This window comes from Mobula birostris, chromosome 9 (assembly GCF_030028105.1).
Source record: "Mobula birostris isolate sMobBir1 chromosome 9, sMobBir1.hap1, whole genome shotgun sequence".
NCBI lineage: Eukaryota > Metazoa > Chordata > Chondrichthyes > Myliobatiformes > Myliobatidae > Mobula > Mobula birostris.
In genome coordinates, this window is record NC_092378.1 from 34,274,487 (window position 1) to 34,297,155 (window position 22,669).

The following is a 22,669-nucleotide window of genomic DNA, read 5'->3' on the forward strand; positions in this document are numbered from 1 at the left end:
TTTATCATATTGCAAAATTCTTTAATTAAAAAAAACAAAACATTGCCTAATTTGTCAACTTACCTATTACACTTTTTGCAAATGATGCCCTTTTTAATGTAGCAAGGCCAAGATCACCAACTTTAACTGATCCAGTAGGGCCTGTAATGAAGATGTTGTCACACTTCAAATCTCTGTGGATGATAGGTGGGGTACGAGTATGAAGAAAATGGAGTCCCTTCAAGATTTGACGGCACCAGCTTCGAAGTACTTTGATTTTCATCACCTTAAACCTTTTTAAGTAGCTGAAATGAAGGTGGAGAAGATATTGAAATCTGATTGCTACACTAAATAAGCTAAGCAAATATTATGTTTCTTAATTTAGTTCTTCAATGTCAGAATTACAGACCAAGTGTGCCCATGCACTGATTAAGCAGTACTTTGATGGTATCTTAATCTTGTATAATAACATCTCATGAGAAAACCTCTGCATGGACGAATACATAGCAGTTCATGTACAAGTAGAAAGGACATATTGCAAATATTGAGAAATTACTTTAGAACCATATCTGGCATTTGCATTGTTTTGTTGAATGCATGCCACACAATATACCATTAACACTAACTAGCATCTTCAATTCTGGATTTAAATTCATTCCAGTGACCTACATTTATTTCAGTTCAAATTATTTCACTTGAACACCCTCAAAAAAACCTTACAGACATTCAAGGCTAAATTAAAGAGGCATGTTTTAAGAAGTGCCTTAAAGAAGATTCTGCAGACAAAGGTACAGTACTCTTTTTACATCATTTTGAAATATCAGAAAGCAAAAAAAAAAGCTTCTTTTGTTCCATGCTTTACAAGAAAACCCTTTGCAGATTTCCTCAGAACCAAAGTAGTTAATTTTGCACCTCCAAGAATAAAATTGTCTACTTGATGTAAATTTTGGCTGACTTTGTACTGTGGGTTCACATACTCCATGTTGGAGCTGCCAGATGGTGCACAAGTACTACTTTTGCAGCCATTATAGGTAAGCCTGCTGGACTCAAACCAAGATTATAAGTAAATAAAAGTATGGTCATGCATTTGTTATTAATTCAACAATTTGAAGTACTGAAAAAAGGTTTGCAGAGGAAAATTACATTACACTATCAAATTATATACAATTCAATCAAATTATATCGATGCAGTGGACATGAATATTTTGTCACTGATCAGAAAAATGGAGGTAATGAGGTTTAACTGCCATCAAATCATGCACCCTTTGATAGATACGCTTGTGTTTTTGAGCAAGCCACGAGAGGGCACCATTGATGTCTTTTTTTTACACACACAATCATCAACCTTCACTGACATTGAATAAACTACAAGGCAAGTGAAAATTGGAACTTAAATTTTATTTAGTTGCATTTAGCTTAAATGAGTGGATACTTCCAAAAAGTTAACCTAATTGGATGTATCTCTCTGCTAAAAGAATTATGATTCTTGATAATCAATTTGTATTTATTGACTTCATAATGTACTCTAGATTGCCCTGACCTTGAACATTAGACAATGTGGTTAGGCATACTTTTTTCATGTGAGAAACTGGCTTTATTCTATATTTAGATAAATATGCCCATATGTTAATAAATTTTTTTGTTAGTGCACATTTCCATTCAAATGTCAAAAATTTCTTCTAAACAATCAATTGATATGCTGAGCTACAGAAAAGTAAAAGCCCATGTAGTCCAAGGTAGTTACATTTAATATAAAAATTGAGTCAATACCAGTAAAGGGCAAAACTGATAGAACTTTTTGTGAGTGAGAAATTTTTGTATGCTTTGTCCAAGCTCAGTATTAAGTAGTTTAATTTTCAAGGTGAAAGTAAATGATTTGGACTCAAATGTAGCAAATACAATAAAGAATTTGTCCATTGTACCAAAACTCAGTGTATTCAATGGGAGCGAAATGAAACTTTTAAGCTGTAGGAGGCTTTCAATGCACTGGTCTAGTGGGGTGCAAAATTGACAAATGGAATTCAATTCTCAGATGTAATAACACTTTCAAAGAGAAGCAAGGCAAAGCAATGAAGAATAAATGACAGGTTACAAAGTTGTCCAGAACAACAGAAGGACTTTGAAGTTGAGCTCCAGAATTCCGGAAGCTAATGAGAATGCACAATAATGGGATAAATGCAGCATACAAGATACATGCTTTTAACAGACTATGATAATTAAACTAAATTTATATATTTATACCACAGAATTTAAGTTAAAAATACACAAGGATTATTAAAGTTACTAAAAGTCTGTATTAATAAAGGCAAAGAAAATCACTCTGATTCAGATTTCATTTTAAATTGTCTGACTACAAATGAATCAAAGGTCCAGAAAACAGTGAATACATTGCTGTTATTTCAAAGAAAGTCTGAAGGTAACAGTTGGTGCAATTGATAAAGTAAATGTCTTACACATCGCATGGCATCTATTTGTTCTCCATGATTATGTGGATATGTAGCCATGTCCTAAAGACTAGTGAAAATTACCATTAGTGTAGGCAAGAGACAAAAAGAATCAAGGGGCTGTGGACAGGCATACAAGAGAAAAAAAGATATAGTACGGGGAACTAATTATGGAGAGAGAATAGATCGAAGCAGAAGACACAACTTGAAATGTGAAATAATAAACATGAGATTCTGTAATAGATACTGGAAATCCAGAGTAACATACACAAAATGCTGAAGGAAGTCAGCATATCAGTCAGTATCTATACAGAGGAATAAATGTCAATTTTATTCTTCCCATAGAAGCTGCCTGACCTGCTGAATTCCTCCAGCATCCTGTGTTTCTTGAAGCAAGAGCTGTGAGAATTTGAGAATGGTCTCAGGATCTTCTGCTGAGTTTCACTGAACAGGAGGCTAAAAGAGGCACAATTGCAAATTGATTAATTGATTGATTGATTAATTTAACTTATTAAATGGCAGCCAGCAAAAAAGTTGAGGTCAAGCAGAACAGCCATTGCACCAAGAATGATTGATCTGTGAGAGGCCTGAGGGAAAGTGCCGATGGAGGAATTGGAGCGGATAGCATTTCATGCTGCTCAGGCATATCATTGGGGAAAAAAAAAAAGAGTCCAACAAGAGGAATCAGGGGCAGAACAGACAGTAGAGATGGCAGGAAGTTGACAAAAAAAACCGAGGAAGCAAACAGAAAATGGTATTGGGTGATAGGAGTTGTATGGGGCAAGGCAAATGGCAGGTTTCTAAGAAACGGGAAAAAATCTAAAGCAGCAAATTGAGGATTGTAGTGGCTTAATGAAGACTGTAGACAGGATTTAAATAAAAGGAAGAGTTTAAAGTTACACATTTTGAATATGGAGCTGTTTTTGATATCTGATTAGATCAACTAAGGATTTATAAAAAGCCTGAGGACATATTGTGCGCACAAGACCTATAAGAGAAGGAGCACTCTTGGTTAACTGTAAGGAAAGTAGGCAATGTGAGGAAACTTCAGGGTTAAAAGCTCTGGGAGCAAGGAAAGTAACACCAAGCAAACACTGAATGACAGTGGCTTTGGGGAGTAATTCCAGGTGTGCCTCCAGATGTACCAAGTTAAAGATAATTTAGTTGAAGGAAAAGTTGTGGATGCTAAATATTTAAAAGGGTTTCATGGTGGAATAAGAACATTTAGCTTATCAGTGTGATAAAACTTGATGGAAAACAAAACATTGTCAGATAGAGTTAATTTAGGTTAGATGAATTATATACAGTGGTGCTAGCAAGTTTGTGAACCCTGTAGAATTTTCTCTATTTTTGCATAAATATGTCCTAAGATGTGATCAGATCTTCACACAAGTCCTAAAGCTAAATAAAGAGAACCTAATTAAATAAATAACAAAAAAACATTTAAGTAACACACATCAAAGTTGCTGCAGGCCAGGCAGCATCTCTAGGAAGAGGTACAGTCGACGTTTCAGGCCGAGACCCTTTGTCAGGACTAACTGAAGGAAGAGTTAGTAAGAGATTTGAAAACTCCTTGAAAGTGGGAGTTTTCAAATCTCTTATCAACCCTTCCTTCAGTTAGTCCTGACGAAGGGTCTCGGCCTGAATCGTCGACTGTACCTCTTCCTAGAGATGCTGCCTGGCCTGCTGCGTTCACCAGCAACTTTGATGTGTGTTGCTTGAATTTCCAGCATCTGCAGAATTCCTGTTGTTTGCGACAAAAAAACATTATACTTGTTCATTTATTTATTGAGAAAACTGATCCAATATTACATGTATTTGTTGGAAAAAATGTGAACCTTTGCTTTCAGTAACTGGTGTGACCCCCTTGTACGGCAATATAGGTGTCCCCTGCTTTTCGAACGTTCGCTTTACGAAACCTGTTACGAAAGACCTACATTAGTACCGTTTTCGCTTTCAGAAGGTGTTTTCACTGTTACGAAAAAAAATTCAGTGCACGATAAAAGGCAGAGCGCGCCCCGAGCAGCTGCTCTCCCCCGGATTTGGAACGGCATTCTCACCGGCATTGCTGAAACACGTGCCTGTGAGCAGCTGTTTGCAAGATGGGTTCTAAGGTATCAGAAAAGCCTGAAAGAGCTTGTAAGAGTGTTACACTTACGGTAAAACTAGACATAATTAAGCATTTTGATCGTGGTGAACGAAGTAAGGACAACGTGAGTTTGGCTTGTAGAAGCTAACGAACATGATGTTGAAGAGGTTTTGGCATCCCATCACCAAGAACTGACAGATGAAGAGCTGATGCAATTGGAAGAAAAAAGGATAACAATCGAAACCAAATGAGTAATGATAAAGTACGATTTTAATTTTGAAAGGGTACATTGGTTTAGGAGATATTTGCAGGATGGTTTGAGTCCTTATTAAAGAACTGTGTGATAGAAAAATGCGCGAGGCTCAGCAGTCAAGCAAGCCTTCCACATCAGCCACAGCAGACGACGAACCTCGCCCTTCGACATCGAGGCGGACAGAGATAGAAGAAGATGAGCTGCCTGCTCTAATGGAAAGAGACGACAAGATGACACATCAGTGTCCCACCACCCCAACCCCCAGGCCACGGACAGATACCGATTCGCAGAAAATGCAACGGTAGCTGGGACGCACACAGCACATATTTAAGAAAAAAGCCAAAATAAATATGCTAATTAATTAGGTGCCGCCGCCACGTAATTGTCAGCCCAGATCAGAGACGACACAATCCGAAATCGGCACTGATCTGGGCCGACAATTATGCGTCGGGCGGCACCTAATTAATTAGCTTGTCTATTTCGGCTTTTTTCTTAAAGATGTGCTGTGTGCCACCCAGCTACCACTGGACCCCTGCGTGCTTCGCGGCAATGTATCGCTCAACGGCCTGGAGGGTGGGGGGGGGCCACTGCACCACCCAAACTCCGACTCAGCCTAACACAACATTATCAGTGTGCTCGGCGCTGTCCCAAGTCCGGTAAGTGATATTACACTGTACATACATTATTTCTACTTTATATCAGCCGTGTATTTTTACGTGTTATTTGGTATGATTTGGCAGCTTCATAGCTTAAAGGTTACTGGAGAGAGTGTTCTTGCCAACAGCGCTTGCGTGAGATTTTCTGCTGACGGCGCTTGCGTGAGATTTTCGCTATGGAGAACAGTTCAGTAATGATTGTGGAAAAGTATTTCTACTTTATATAGGCTGTATATTTATCATATCAATTCCTGCTTTTACTATATGTTACTGTTATTTTAGGTCTTGTGTGTTATTTGGCATGATTTGATAGGTTATTTTTGGGTCTGCGAATGCTCACAAAATTTTCCCATATAAATAAATGGTAATTGCTTCTTTGCTTTACGACATTTCGGCTTACGAACCGTTTCATAGGAATGCTCTACCTTCGGATGGCAGGGGAAACCTGTAACTTCAACAAACGTTTCTGGTAACTGTTGATCAGTCCTGCACAATCGGCTTGGAGGAATTTTAGGCCGTTCCTCCTTACAAAATTGCTTCAACTCTGGGATGTTAGTGGGCTTCCTTGCATGCACTGCTTGCTTCAGGTCCTTCCACAACATGTCTATAGGAATATGGTCAGGACATTGACCATTCCAAAACTTGAATTTTCTTCTTTTAAAAATCATTCTGTTGTTGATTTACTCTTGTCTTTTGGATCAATGTCTTGTTGCATTATCCAACTTCTATTAAGCTTCAGGTGACAGACTGCTACACTGACATTCCCTGTAAAATGTTTTGGTACAATCTTGAATTTTTGTTCCTTCAACAATTGCAAGCTGTCCAGGCCCTGAGGCAGCAAAGCATCCCCAAACGATGATGCTCTGTCCACTATGTTCACAGTTGGGATGAGGTTTTGGTGTTCATATGCAGTGCCCTTTTACCTCCAAACATAGCAATGTGCATTTCTGCCAAAACGTTCAACTTTTGTCTCATCTGTCCACAGAGCATTCTCCTAGAAGCGATGTAGAACACCCAGGTGGTCTTTTGCAAACTTGAAACATGCAGCAATGTTTTTTTTGGAAAACAGTAGTTTCCTCCATGACTTTCTCATTTGTGTTTCTTCCATGGTGTCCTTCCACAAACAACATTCTTGTTCAGTGTTTTACTTATAGTGGACACATGAACAGAGACTTTAGCAAGTTCTAGAGATTTCTGCAGGTCTTTTGCTGTTACCCTTGGGTTCTTTTTCACCTCCTTCAGCATTACACCTTGTGCTCTTAGTGTGATCTTTGCAAGATGCCCGCTCCTAGGGAGAGTAGTAACAGTAATGGGTTTCGTCCATTTGTTGAGAATTTCTCTTACTGGGGACTGGTGAACACTCAGGTCTTTAGAAATGCTTTCATAGCCTTTTCCAACTTAATGCATCTCTACAATACTTCTTCTAAGGTTCTCTGAAAGTTGTTTTGATCAAGGCATGGTGTACATCAACAGATCTTTCTTGAGAAGAGCAGGCTCTGTCATTAACCTAACTTTGTGCCTTTTTTATAGGGCAGGGCACCTCTACAACCCACACCTCCAATCTCATCTCATCAATTGGAGCACCTGACCCCAAATAGCTTTTGTGGAAGGCATTACCCAAAGGTTCACATACATTTTCCAACAAATACATGTAGTATTGGTTCATTTTTCTCAATCAATAAATGAACAAATATTATGTTTTGTGTTATCTATTTAATTGGGTTCTCCATCTAGTTTTAGGACTTGCTTGAAGATCTGATCACATTTTGAGTCATATTTATGCAAAAATAGAGAAAGTCCTACAGGGTTCACGAATTTTCTAGCAACACTGTAACTGGAGTCTACGTACTGCCCCCTCATATGTTTTCAATGCCCAAAATTTGGTCATGTAGCAGCTGTGTGTAGTGGTAAAAAAAAGTGCTGGGGTAGATGTGGTGAACAGGATTATTGTAATAGTGGAGAAGACATTAGGTCAAATTGTAGCAAAATTGTGGAGGGGAACATGGCTCTGCTTATGCTAATGTGCTGTATATAAGAAAGCTGTAGAAGTGCAGCACAATCGGATAGAAATGTGCTCATCATATGCAAGAGCTCTTCAGAAAGAACAGGAAACTATATCAACGGGACCTATTAATATCCAGAATACAGACAGATCAAAGTCAGTCTGTAAAGAGTACAATTTAAAACAAAGGATTAATTGATTGTTGATTAACTCAAATGTGTTACTTTCATGGGAGATGTGGTAAATTGTACAGTACAAACTAAAAGTAGATAGAAAATAGTGTTATATTAAAAGGTGCAGAAAAACATCAAAATAACAGACCTAATGCTATAAGTTATTAATAATGCTTTACAAGGAGGGGTAAATAATATTCATACTTCCAAGCAGGGTACTTAATATTTGCTAATCTTACAGTGGAATGCTAAGTTTATTAGCTAATGGTCAAGAATTTAAAAAATTTATTGAAGATCTACCAAATAAACCCAGTGTTAAAATAGCTAAGGAAACGTAGTTGCAATCTTGTCTGAGTTTTAAGATACAAGGTTTTGTTGATATAAGACGCAATCAGAAAACATGTAATGGTGTGGCTACCTTTGATAAAAATGGGATACCACAGAGTTTAGAAATTAGAGCTGTTTATGAGTCAATTGTAGTTGAAATTTGGGTAAAGAATAGAAAAGTACAAGTAATCCTTGTGAAAGGTTAACACCTGATATATTAGAAAGTGAGGGCAGAAATGGAAAAAATTATAAGGTGTGGGGAATTTAATACTCATAGCAGAACGTGAGGTTCTAGTGACAAACATCAATGGGACAGTGGTGGAAAACTTTCTGGAGAAGTGTTTAGTGTGTTTGAATGATGCTCAGTAGGTGGCAGTAATGCACCTTACGTTGGTCTGCCAACCACCATAAACATTACTAGAAGAACAAAGCAGCTATGTTGGAGCAGTTTTTGTTAAATATCAATGTTAAGAGTGGGAAACTGAAGCTCTCGCTCAGAAGTTTCAGCTGGTAGAGATGAAGTTAGTGGTCCAAGTGTGGGGAGTGAGAGCAACTATTATGAAAAACGTTTCAGTGAGAAGGCAGTTAAGAACAAGCAAGGTTTTATTTCTCTTTCGAATATTTTTATTAATTTATATATATAAGAATACGGAGTACAGGGGGGAAAAAAGTCAATACATTAAATTAAATCGCATATAAAGACTCCTTACCCAATATTCATACAAGTCAATTAGTTCGTAACATTGAAAAATAATAATTTGATTCTGTATAAAAAATCTAACCCACTACCAAGACCGAAGCTGATTAGTAGGAAAAAAAGGAAAAAGGATTGTTAGTCATCATCTGTGCTTTAACAGCAAATCAAAGGTTTTGAAAATAATTCAGAAGAGGTCCCCACAATGTTTGAAAGTCTTGATTAGATTCAAAGATGGAACATCGAATCTTCTCTAAATTTAAACACGACATCACATCACATAACCATTGGGCGTGAATAGGAGGGGCCACATCTTTCCATTTAAGCAAAAGCATCCTTCTGGCCATAAGAGACATAAAAGCCAAAATGTGCAAATCGGATGGCTCCAAAATAATAACCTTTCCTCCAACAATACCAAATAAAGCAGTTGAAGGATTAGGCTTGAAATTTACTTTAAAAAGTATCGAAAAGGTTTGAAATACTTCTTTCCAATATTTTCCAAGACTCGGACATGTCCAAAACACATGAATGAGTGAAGCTTCTCCATTATTACATTTATCACAAAACGGAGATATACCTAAATAAAAACAAGTCAACTTATCCATAGTCATATGGGCCCTATGGACCATTTTAAATTGAAGGAGAGAGTGACGGGCACATAACAATGAAGTGTTGACTAATTTAAAAATTTGATTCCAAGTTTCCTCATTGAAATTGAAGGCTGTAAATCTTGTTCTCAAAGATTTTTAATTTTATCTAAAGGAACACTTCTCATTTCCAACAGCATATTATAAATATTAGATATAGATCCATTATAAAAAGGTTTCAGATTAAAGATTACATCTAGTAGATTCTTATCAGGACTTTTAGGAAATGTACTTATTTGAAACCGTAAAAAATCTCTTTTGTAGATATCGAAAATATGCATTTTGGGTAAACTATATTTAGTTGACAATTGTTCAAACAAAAAAAGACTTCCCTCTACTAACAAGTCCTGAAAGCATTTAATACCTAATCTATCCCATTCTTTAAAAGCCGCATCAATCATAGAGGGTTTTAAAAAAATAATTAGAAAAAATGGGACTCGAAGGAGAAAATCTCAATAAGCCAAAATATTTTCGGAATTGTATCCAAATCCTCATAGTGTGTTTAACTACCAGATTATCAGTTAACTTACTCAAAGACAAAGGAAGTGAGGATCCAAGAAGGGAAATAATAGAGAATTTATTTACAGAATTAGCTTCTAAAAAAAACCCACATCAGGCAATCCTCACAATTTATATAATATAACCAACATGTAAGATTTCTTACATTAACTGCCCAATAATAAATTCTAAAGTTTGGTAAGGCTAATCCTCCATTCTTTTTATCTTTCTGAAGATGAATTTTATTTAATCTAGAATGCTTATTCTTCCATATATAAGATATAATAGTCAAGAGAATCAAAAAAGGATTTAGGAATGAAAACCAACAATGCCTGAAAAAGATATATAAATTTAGGTAATATATTCATTTTGACAGTTAATTCGACCAATTAACGATAACAAAAGAGACAACCAATTTGACAGTATTCTTTTTACATGATTCAATAGAGTAAGAAGATTTTCTTTAAATGGACACTTATAATTTTTAGTGATTGTTACACCTAAACAAGTAAATTGGTTTCTTACAATTTTAAAAGTAAAGTTAGAATTTATTGGTATCAAATTGTTCAAAGGGAAAAATTCACTTTTATGTAGGTTTAATTTACAACCTGAAAACTGGTTAAAACAGGAGAGTAAAGAAAGCATATGGGGTAATGAAGTCTCAACATTAGAAATAAATAGCAGTAAATCATCAGCATACAACCAGACTTTATGAATAGTGTCTCTCCTTAAAATACCAGTGATATCATTAGATTCTCAAAGAACAATGGCTAAAGGTTCTAAGGCCAGGAGGTTTTATTTTGTTGATCTTTAGTCCTTGATCCAGGTGTAGGCAAGATGGTAGTGCAGAGGAATGCTCCTCCTCCCAGATATGGGAAGATAGGGAACCTCATGGTCTCCCTAAAGATTACATCTGTGGGAGGTAAAGCCCCTAGCCGACTGGGGAAGGAACTGGGTATGGAAGTAAATGTACTCAGGATCATCCAAGAAGCTCTGGAAGCTGAGGATTTCATAAATGAGACTTTTACTAAAGGTGGTCACACTCACATACAAGTTTCATATAGATGGGTGACCATCAGGCAAAGCAAGGCAAGTATGCAATCAGTGAAGCGCTTCCTTGTGGCCATTCCTCTCGGCGGCAAGTATACCCCTTCAGATTCTGGCGGGGGGGGGGAGAAAGAGAAAGAGAGGGTGGGAGGAGGGAGAAGGGCACAACAGCAGCAGCCAGATAAGTGGCACTGTGGTTGGCCATGATGCTCAGCAGAGAGACGTACAGTCAGGCAGAGCAATAGCGATAGCAGACTCAACATTTAGCACGAGAAGAAATTCTGTCCAACAAAAGATGGCCACAGGAGAGATACCAAGATGGTGCACTACCTCCCAGGTGCCAGGGTCAATTACAACTGAGCAGAAGCAGAAAATACAAAGTAGATTGATGAACAGGTCGTTGTAAACATTGGTACAAACAACATAGGCAGAACAAGGGACAAGGTCCTGCAGAATGAGTACAAAGGAGTTAAGTAAGAAAGTCAGGCCAGATGAGTACCCTTTTCTGGCTGATGATTACCGGCTGAAGAGTCAGTACAAGGAGCAGGGAGGGATCTCCACTAAGGTAGAGGCAACACGTGGGACAAGATGCAGTTGAACCAGAGGGGAAACCAATATCCAAGCACAGAAATTTGGGAAATTTGCTTTTGCCACCGGGGAGGGTTTCAACTAGATTGGTGAGGGTGAGAGGGACCAGGGTGTGGGCATGGGCCTGAGACTCGAGCAAGAAGTCAGAGGTATGAGAAACAACTGAAGTGTATAAGCCTGGTGCTCAGGATAGCCAGGTTACAGTAATAAGGACAGTTGGTAGCACTGCTTTAAATTGCATCAATTTAACGCATGAAGCTTAACAGGTAAAGTGGATGAATTGAGTGGGTGGATTACCTCTTGGCACTGAGATACTGTGGCCATAACAGAAACATGGCTGAGAGAAGGGCAGGATTTACAGCACAATGTTCCAGGATATCAATGCTTTAGGTATGACGGAGGAAGAGATAGGAGTGGAGGCATTGCCTTTTTAATAAGGGAGGACATCACAACAGTGCTTAGAAATATTCTTCTAACAAAAACATTTGAGTAGAACTTAGAAATTAGAAAGGGATTGCCACCTTGGTAGGGCTATGCTTATAAACATACACCCCCCACCACCAGCACCTATAGTCAGCAGGAACTTGAGGGCCAGATGTATCAAAAAATTTCACACAATTCTATTAGCTTTTAAACAGTCATGGAAAAATATAGAACAGGTGCACACATTGAAAGTCCTAAACTGCAGCAGCTGGCAACTTTGAAGACATTAGGCAGAATCTAGCCAGGGTTGAATGGGTGTCCCTATTTAAAGGCAAAGAAACAGTTGGCAAGTAGGTATTTAAAGGACATTAAGGGTCCTGGTGCAGCATGTTCCTGTTAGCTTGAAGAGCAGGCATACCAAGTTCAGTGAACCCTAACTGATCAGAAATAGAGGCTCTTGTCAGGTAAAAGGTGAAAGCGTATATCACTTTTAGGCAGATGGGTTCAAATAAATCCCTCAACAAATATAAAGTTTAAGAGCGTGCTTAAGAGGGAAATCAAGTGGGCTGAAGGTATGAGATGGATCTGTCAGGCAGGGTTAACAATAATCCCAAGAGGTTCTTCAATTATATTAAAACTGTCACTACAGAGAGACTTAATACATCGGGGCCACCTAACTGTGGAACCGCAGGAGGCGGCTGAGGTTGTCGATGTCTATATCTCCTCTGAGAATCATAGATAACAAAGAAATGAAGAAATGAGGCCTTGGATCATACACATATATTACAAAGGATGTAAATCAGCATGAATTTGATTTTTTTTTTATATTAAGGGTGACAAAAACAGTATATTTGATGTGGTCTGCATAGATTTTTAGCAAGTCCTTCAGTGAAGTCCTATATAGCAGGCTGATCGGGGAAAATTAACCTGCAAGTTCCAAAGGCAAGAAGCAAACTTAATTTTTACACAATGGCTCAGTTGGAGAAAGCAAAGGAAAACATTCATAGAAGTTTAGGATATATATAGCAGGATTTAATAGAACTCCATTATCAAGTCTCTTGGTTTTTGTGATATGGCTCAATTAAACAGTGACAATAATGCAAATGTTTGCCAATGATACCAAAACTGCTAAGTGTCCTCAGTGCAGAAACAAATTGCAGCTGCAAGAATGTATCAATAGATTGGTTAGGTGCATAAAAAGTGGAAAATGAGACACAACAATCAAGACAGAGTGGCAAGATTTTAAATGTTTATTGTGGCATTTCAAATGCACATGTAATCAGGCCACCTGCAAAAATCAGCATCTATCCATCCCATGGTTATTAAAAAACAATTTCAATGTTTAACAACATCAATTTTATATTAGCCTTTGAAAACAGATATAGAGTACACACAGGTAGTTTTGTTATAACATGATAGTTACATTCCAAAGAAAATATGTGTTATAGAAACTTGTATTATAGCAAAAAAATGTTGCAGTTCACTTCACAGCACACACTTAAACAGGGTTTACTAGATCATAATTGCACAAATGTAGCCAGTATAATAATGCAAATAGTGTTCCCTAAACCATCAATTGTATTATAACTAATTTGTATTATGGAAATATATTAGAGCAGAACTAACAGTATATTTAAAAGTAAACAGCAAAGAAATGTGCGATGGATCAGTCAATACTCAAAACTTATAGGGTCAGAGGTATACAGCACAAAAATCGGCACTTCAGCCCTCCATATCATGTCAACCAAGTTGTCAACCTGAGCTGATCTCATTCTGTACATACCTTTCCATACTTTTCCTCTCCATATACCAATCTAAGTACCTTAATTCTTGTAACTATATCTGCCTCTACAGCTTCCCATGACAGATTGTTCAATATACCCACCATTCACTGTCCAGAAAAGCTCCTCCTTCAGGTCTCTTTAAATCTGTCTCCACTCTTCTTGAATCTATGCTGTCTAGTTTTTTACTTCCCTAACCTGGCAAAAAGACTGACCATTCAGTATCTATGCCCTTCATGATTTTATGCATCCTTATAAAGGTCCACATTTCCATCAATTATCCTTCCTGACTGTCTTAAGTAAAGCTGTGCATTATCAGTTTAAATGTTCTGCACAAGTTATGCATAAAGGCAATTAAATATGTGAGAAACCAAAAAGGCAACAAATGATAATTCAGTTTAAAATATTTAACTGCACTTACGTTTTCAGAGTTCCTGACGTCATCAATTCTGTCACCAGCACTATACATTTCTTTCCTTTCAACGTTGATTCCCAAGAATCATAAAATCTGACTATATTCGGATGCTGCAAGGCCTTTAACATTTCAGCTTCTTCTTTAAACCTTTGCCTTTCTGATTTTGACAACTTTCGGTCCTGTTAATAGCAAAAAAACATGGTAAGGTAGTTTCAAGAGCACATTAGTAAACTTGCATGCAGGTATGTATACTTGCTATTATGTTTCTTGTTCTTGACAGGAGGCAACAAGATCAATGCTGGAAAGACTATTGGTAATCACCAAACTCCCCAAACAAAACATGTAGATGGAGTTCCATTGCCTTTCCAGCTGTAATTTAAAGTAAAAATGTGCTTTAATGATCAGTTCTCAGTCTACAAAGATGCATTTAGGGCTAGCTTCATCTTATTTGCAATGAAATTGACCTCTCTGAAGCTCACTAAATTAACAGAAAGATAAAGGATTAAAGACATCTGCTCTTTGAAAACTATAATCCAGACAGAATGCAAAAAAAACATCCCAAATTGAAGAGTCTTTGCTCAATCTGCAATCCACATACAAACTGGGGCTTAAATTACTGTCTCTTCTCAGAACAAGAAATATAATACAGCAAGATTCTTTTGCTAGCCTTAATTGACACAAAGCCAAGCAAACAGCTCATGAACTTGCCTAAAAATTACATACACTTTACTCAAGGTATTAAAGAAATTAAGAAAAAAGCATTGCTCAAAAACGTTAAATCAAATAGATTCTAGGTTTTAGATGCCTGATTATCTATTGAATCAAGGGCAAGATAAAATTTAAGTCTTGGAAACTGCAGTCATGCAAATACAGGCCTTCCGATATCCATGCTCAAATTTAGAGTAGATCATCAGAATAAAAGTATTGAATCTCTTGATTGAAGCAAGATGCCTTTGGAATGATCTGCAGTACACATTGCTTTCAATTAATCACTTCCAATATTTGTTCAGCTGGACCAGACAAGCAAGGAGTACTCTTCCAAGACCCAGTGAAGAAACAGTTCACTGTGTGTGGTTTACTATTCCCCACTATGAATGCCCTCAACATTTCAGGTCAACACCTCTTTCCATAACTATTGCCTTGCCATAAGACCCAATTCTGGAGCATTTTATAATTATCAGGCAAAACTATATATTTTGATTATTTCTTTGACATTGTTTTCCCCTCATGCAATCGCAAACATATCTATTTTGCCCAACTTTCACTCTTCTGGCCTGAAATGCTAAATGTTTCTTCCCTCAACGATGTTGCCTTAACCTGTTTTTGTTATAACTTTAAAATTCTAGTTTAGAATTTCCATTAAGCTTGGACTGGATTCTCAGGTTGCTTGTATCAAAAAGTTCCAAAAATGTAAAATGAAAGGCAACCTTTGAAAAATTATTACACCATTTCTGATACACATTTTCCTATTTAAAAAATGCTTTCCAGAAGTCATTCCAATGCACTGGACCTTTAGAATTTATGTTCTAATCAACATTACGAAAACAACATATTCATTGCCATTTCGGAGTTTCATGTATAAACTAGCTGCCCAATGTGACTACTCTTCAAAAGGCGGAATTTCAACCTCATATCCTAGGCATGGTTGATTTTTTTTTAAAAAGATTTCAGCAGCAGGTAACTGGAGAGAAATTTCCCTCTTGTTAAATGAGATTCTAATTTTTTTTCCAATGTCAATCCAAAATTTAAATAGTTCTGTACTCAGCCACTTAATTCAAGTATTTGTGCAAGTCTGGATTACTTCAGAGTACAATATACATATGTAAGTACCATGGTACCATGGCACCATGCATGGAAGAAATTTGCCAGCTCACTCAATAAGCAAAAAATGCCAGTTACATTGCACAGCTCCAGTCACTAATTTTATCCTTCATCAATATAACAGCATGCACTAAATACCATGGAGTTACTGGATATGAGCAAATACACTAACCAAGTTCACCAGAAAATAAAGTCTTCCTCCCAAATACAGATCTGCTTTTAGTGATATGGTTGTGTTAATTGCCAGTAACCTCTTGGTTTTAACACTTTAAATATCACAACTGTAGAGCAGTTATACTTCAAACTTTAATTCTTTGTTTTCTCTCCCTCAGAACTCAACCTTATTTCCTTCCTTGCAAAAGTTCTGATGTTGAATTTCTCCACCAAGTCATTCTCTATTCTCAATCTTCTTTAGCAAGTCTTCAACCCATAATGAATGTAATACACAAGATTATTCTCAGTACCAAAGAGTCTGAATAAACAAGATACCCTGTCAAGTGTGCTGTTAATCCAAAATCAGACATAAAATCCTGAGATCACAACCCCAACTTTAAATTCCTTCAGAATGTTAAAACAACACAAAACCAGTGTTTCCCAGTCTTTTTGCACAAAAGCCATCTGATAACATTTGATAAAATATATCCAAAATCTCTACACTCCCTCCCCCCCACCACCCAAAAGAAGGATGATGACATCACATTACTCTTTTAAGGAGCTGGGGACAGCAGCAGCCAACGTCTGGGGCAGCTATCACACAAAATACATCTTTATTTAATTTTGCTTTAATGGATTTTGAATTAAAACTACCGTATATTATTAAAACCTCACAGATCCCTTGCATTCTCTGGTACTACTCAACAGGGAGAGGGGTGAATTACATAGCAAAGGATGGGATGTGGCAGCAATAATTATTAATTATAATTATTAATGGCCAGTGTGCTTAATATCAGCATCAGTTTTACTTTATTGGCTATAATCCATTACATCTAACATTTTCCTGTCTGCAGCCAAGATAATTCTCCACACATTTTAGATTACATTAGATTATGAGAACACTCAGTCCTCTTTTTATTGTCATTTAGAAATGCATACATGCATTAAGAAATGATACAATGTTTCTCCGGAGTGATATCACAGAAAACAGGACAAACCAAAGACTTAACACTGACAGAACCACATAATTATAACATATAGTTACAGCAGGGCAAAGCAATACCATAATTTGATGAAGAACAAACCATGGGCACGGTAAATAGAGTCTCAAAAGTCCCCCAGTCGATTGACTCCCAAGTCCCCGATAGCAGGCGGCAAAAGGGAGAAACTCCCTGCCATAAACCTCCAGGCACCGTCAACTTGCCGATGCCTTGGAAGCAGCCAACCACAGCCGACACTGAGTCCATCCGTCCAAAAACTTCGAGCTTCCAACCAGCCTCTCCGATACAGCCTCCCGAGCGCCTTCGACCTTGCCCCGGCCGCTGAAACACACAAAGCCAAGGATTTCGGGGCCTTCTGCTCCGGAGATTCCAGTTACCACACAGTAGCAGCGGCAGCGAAGCGGGCATTTCAGAAGTTTTCCAGATGTTCCTCCGTACTCTCACGTCTGTCTCCATCAAATCAAAATTGTGCACAGTCCCCTACTTGACAGATAACAGACATAACCACCGAAGTGGCCGCGCACGCTGCCATCGCGCCGCCATCTTCTCCTCCTCATCTTTTACTGCACATATGACTTAACAACCATCTTTCTAATTCTTATTTCCAAAGTAGAACTTCAAACAATTTGGAAACTTAACTATTAAAACATCAATTGTAAGTTACAGGAACTAAACAAGTCGAGCAACAACTACAAGAGTACTTTGTCACTCCACTGATGCTGCCTGACTCAAGTTCTTCCAACAGGCTTTCACACACCAGATTCCAGCATATTGCAAGTTAATCTTTTTAAATATCAGAATGACAATATTTTTGAATAGCTGAAAGTAAACTTGATGCATTTCAATTTTACATGGTCCAAAAGAAAACATTGTCATAATTATTTTAAATTTTGGATCTCCCCCTCCTCCTCCCACTTTCAAATCTCTTACTAGCTCTTCTTTCAGTTAGTCCTGACGAAGGGTCTCGGCCTGAAACGTCAACTGTACCTCTTCTTATAGATGCTGCCTGGTCTACTGCGTTCACCAGAAACTTTGATGTGTGTTGCTTAAAATTCATTGTCCTGATTCCTCTGTGGGCTCATCCCAGTTCCATAATCTCTATGTATTCCATATCCCTAATTTCTTCATACTAGGTTCTGGCAGATTCAGAAAAACAATTTTCTTTTTCACAAGGATACTGGGAAGTGAAGCAAGAAGCCACACGCATACCTCGGGCAAACCAGATTTTTGCTCTTCAACTGCTAACTACTGACAGCAGTGTCAGATAAATATGCGCGCACATTATATATAAAATCTCTACTTGAAATAAGCGTATCAAGATCATTCACTGAAGAATATATCCTTTCATTAATTCAAGAACCATTTGCAGCCAGAGGAAATGACAAGACCTGAACATGCAGAAATGTTTCCAGGACTACTTAGTTTATAAAGTTCACCAAATTGCATTTCATTTGCAACTCCTCAGAGTTAAACTGGTAAGTGCTAGGCAATGATCACCTCTGATGTTCAAACTGAATAACCTAATGTTCAATAGTATTACCCTAATTTAAATCCCCAAATTGCAACATTCTGGGGATAGTTGATTCAACTGGATAGCCACTTAACTATGGCACTCAAGCTGGGTGTCCTTCAGCATGCAACCCAACAATAACAACCCAAATTTTTTTCCATCATTTACAAGATAGGAAATTACAGAATGCACCCCACTTGCTTGCATAAGTGCAATTCCAACTACACTGAAGACAATCCACCATCATCCATGACAAACCAGCTTGCTTAATTAGGCCCCAACCCATGATATTAAAAATTCATGCCCTCAATGACTAACAAAACCTTTGCTGCAAAAATGTGCAGACTACAAAATGCACCAGTTGCTTGTCCAAGTAACTCCAACAGCACTTTGATAACTGCTACCATTATGGAAGTTAAGGCAGCAGGCAAATACGACACTATCAACTTCAATTTCTCACCAAGTCACACACCATTGACTTGGAAACATTGCCATTCCTTCTTTACTGTATTTAAATCCACAAAATCTCTTCTGATCAGCATAATAGGAGCAATTTATTATAAGAGTGGAAGAATTCAAGGTCAGACGTCTCACCCTGCAAAAACTCATTTCAGGGAGGTAGCACCCCCGCCCCCGCAACCCCATATCCCTCTCCCCCCCCCCCCCGTCGACCTCCAAGGGTGTATGTAATACTTCGTTTAGTGATTTTGTCTAATCTGTAAACCAAGTTGGGTATATGCAGAAAAAGTGACATTAAAATATGTACAGATATTATATTATCATGTTTATTCTATTACAACTTTAAGCAAGTCGACAGGGAGTTTGGCCTCATCATGTAGGACATCAATAGTGTAGCTCCTTAGCAGCTAGCCAGCTAGTTTAAATAACATTAGCTATGCTAATGAACGAATGAACTTTCTTCATCTGCACAACTCTAATTGCATTATTTTACTTGCACAAAAACTATTTCCAAATTATTTTATTCAAGCTGCCTGGAAGTTTTACTAGTACACTAGCAAACACAGCCAGTTCTTTTAAACTGTATATCAATTTCTTTGGGCATCCCTGAATAAAAATATACCAACTACTTAAGAATATTGCACAAATATCACTTTATAAAATTAGTATCCAAGTCATTTGGAAATATATTGGTATAGAAAAAAAAGAGCCCAACTAGTTTTAATTCACTCGAAATACAAACTTAAGTCCCTTCTAAACTACTTAAGTACTATTTTCATCTTCAATACCTAGCCTAAACAGTTATCCATAGCATTTTAAGAATCTTTTTCCAAATATTGACCAGTTTTAACTTGAACTCTCAAACAACTTACAATGATTCCATAAACATTTGTTACAGTCAGTTGGTTGGAATAGTTGAACCTCCATCTTTCTTCAAAACTTAATTTGACCATAGATACATATCTCATGTCTCTTCAGTAAATTGCCCCAAAATGTTTTGTTTTGTTTACCTTGGATCAAAACAGGCTTTTACAATGTTCAAAAAAACAAACTGTCGGAATCCATTCCTGGTGCAGTTTTGATCCAAAAGATCAACCATTTCTGTCTCCACAGATACTGCCTGGCCTACTGAGTTCCTCCAGAGGCTTTACGCTCTAGATTTAACAATCTACTACGTCTATGACCCATTCTATTGGGTCATTTTAGATTCAGTATCACTTGCTCACAGTTAGGCCTTTGTGCACCAATGATCAATGACTTATTTTTGCTGTGCAATACAGTATCAACAAAAATCTTCAAAATCACAACCATCTTTCTAATCTTCCAAATGGCAAACTGAAAAGACAGTTAAGCTATTGTTCATAAGTAATGGTAAACAATACTGATAATACATTACATTTATCAAAATGCATTATAAACACTGACAGGATGCTCAATTCAAACTTTCTGGAGTCAATTTTCTGTCTCCTTTTCTTATCTTTCCAGATTTAGTTTGCCTTTCTTAACTGGGCCAGCTAGATTCCAAATGTCTTCTAAGTATTTCATAAGGTTGATTATCTCACAAAGGTTTCTGATCAACTCCTATTGTCTCAACTTTTTCTCTAAGCAAGGTTATTTGTCCAGTTGCTTTGTCTGCATGCAATTTTGACAGAATAAACTGATAACTTCGTTCCAACAAAATGTTATGAATTGAAATTCCATTTATCATTGTCTAAAATTTAAGCAGCATTTCTCTTTAGGCCAATTGGTGAAAGAACTAAATTTGAAAATTATATCCAGCCAAAGCCCAAAATATTCCAGCTTAATAGTTAACAGTTCACTGTTTATTGGTTTTCAATTGGATTTCATACAATATATTGTAACATACCATTAAAAACTGTTGAGATTATTTTCCTAGTAGCTTCACATCATAACAAAACTCAGAAGTTCAAAATACAAACCAAACTCCCTACAGTTTAGCTCTTAATCTTTAAACAAAAAGGCTTTCTATTTTCTTTCAAATTTTCAAAGACATTAATTATCTGTCAAATGCTTGTCGGGTCTTCATGAAAAATCATCTGACGTCGGCAACCCAGGTTTATAGAAACATGTTGAAACACAGGATTAAGGATACTTAGAACAGAAAACACAGAACAATACAGCACAGAAACATGCCCTTCAACCCACAATGTTGTGCTGAACCAATTAAATTAGTAATCAAATGGTTAACTACACTAATCTCATCTGCCTACACAATGTCCATTATACCTCCATTTTCCTCACATTTATGTGCATATATAAACCTCTTAAAAGTCCCTAATATATCTGCCTCTACCACAACCCTAGGCAATGCATTTCAGGCCTCCGCCTCTGTGTAAAAAAAAAATTGCCCATTATATCTCCTTTAATATTACGCCATCTTACCTTATATGCATGCCCTCTGGTATTAGACATTTCAACCCTGGAAAATAAAGATATTGCCTGTCTATCTATACACTCAATCTTTATAAACCTCTATCAGATCTCCCCTCAGCCTCTGCCACTCCACAGAAAATAATCCAAGTATGTCCAACTTCTCATTATAGCAACTTGCCCTCTAACCCAGGCCACATCCTGGTAAAACTCTTCTGCACCCTCTCCAAAGCCCCGTCGTCATTCCCATTATGGGGTGACCAGAACCGTTTGCAATATCCAGATGTAGCCTAACTAGATTTATACAGTTGCAACATAACTTCCTGACTTTTGAACTCGATGACTCGATCAATACAGGCAAGCATGTCATATGCCTTCTTAACCACCCTATCAACCTGTGTAGTCTCTTTCAAGGAGCTATAAATTTGGGCCTCAAGATCCCACTGCTCCTCAGCATTGTTAAAGGTCTTATCCTTAACAGTTTACTGTCTCTTTACATTTGACCTACCATGGTGCAACACTTCACATTTGGCCAGGTTAAACTCAATCTGTCACTTCTTTGCCCATTTATGCAAATGATCTGTATCTCACTGTATTCGATGCCAGTCATCTACGCTATCCACAGCACCACCAGTCTTCGTATCATCTCCAAACTTACTAATCCACCTACATGTCCATCCATGTCATTTATATTCATCACAAACAGCAAAGATCCTAGCACAGATCCCTGTGGAAGACCGCTAACCCAGAACTCCAACTAAAATAAGTCCCTTCAACACCATCCTCTGTCTTCAATGGGTAAGCCAGTTCTGAATCCAAATAGCCAATTGACCATTGATCCCATGCATATTAATACATTCAGCACTGATCTCCCTATTCTCCACATCCTTCTCCTTGGTAAATACTGATGCAAAGTCCTCATTTAGGACTTCATCCACATCCTTTACATCCAAGCAAGTGTTCCCCCCTTTACCCTCAAATGGTTTCACCCTCTCCCTGGTTATTCTCTTGCTCTTGATGTATAGAATAATATGGGATTCACTTTAATCCTAATAGACAATGACTTTTCATCGGCTCACCTGTCTTTCCTAGTTCTTTTCTTGAGTTCTCTTCTGGCTCCTTTCTAATCCTCAAAGGTACTGTTTGATTCTAGCATCCTAAGCTTGACTTTGCCATCCTTGTCCTTCCTTCCTGACTGGACTACAGATGTCTCCCGCTTTTCGAACGTTCGCTTTACAAAACCTCACTGTTATGAAAGACCTACATTAGTTACCTGTTTTCGCTAACAGAAGGTGTTTTCACTGTTATAAATAAAGGC

The 22,669-nt window shown here is 37.5% G+C and overlaps 2 protein-coding genes across 16 annotated transcripts in view; one reads left to right on the top strand and one right to left on the bottom strand.

Annotated features, from left to right (window-relative positions):
* Positions 1-22,669, bottom strand: part of LOC140202656 (serine/threonine-protein kinase WNK1-like) — a 160,689-nt gene that overhangs the window by 122,047 nt on the left and 15,973 nt on the right. For all 10 annotated transcript variants that reach the window (XM_072267777.1, XM_072267781.1, XM_072267780.1 and 7 more), the window contains exons 2-3: positions 14,023-14,195; positions 64-284 (exon numbers count right to left, since the gene is read on the bottom strand). In XM_072267777.1, coding sequence (XP_072123878.1) covers positions 64-284; positions 14,023-14,195 — 394 coding nt within the window. The remainder of the gene's footprint in view (positions 1-63; positions 285-14,022; positions 14,196-22,669) is intronic.
* LOC140202658 (ninjurin-2-like) overlaps positions 1-22,669 on the top strand; it is a 288,428-nt gene that overhangs the window by 8,015 nt on the left and 257,744 nt on the right. The gene's annotated exons all lie outside the window — the stretch shown is intronic.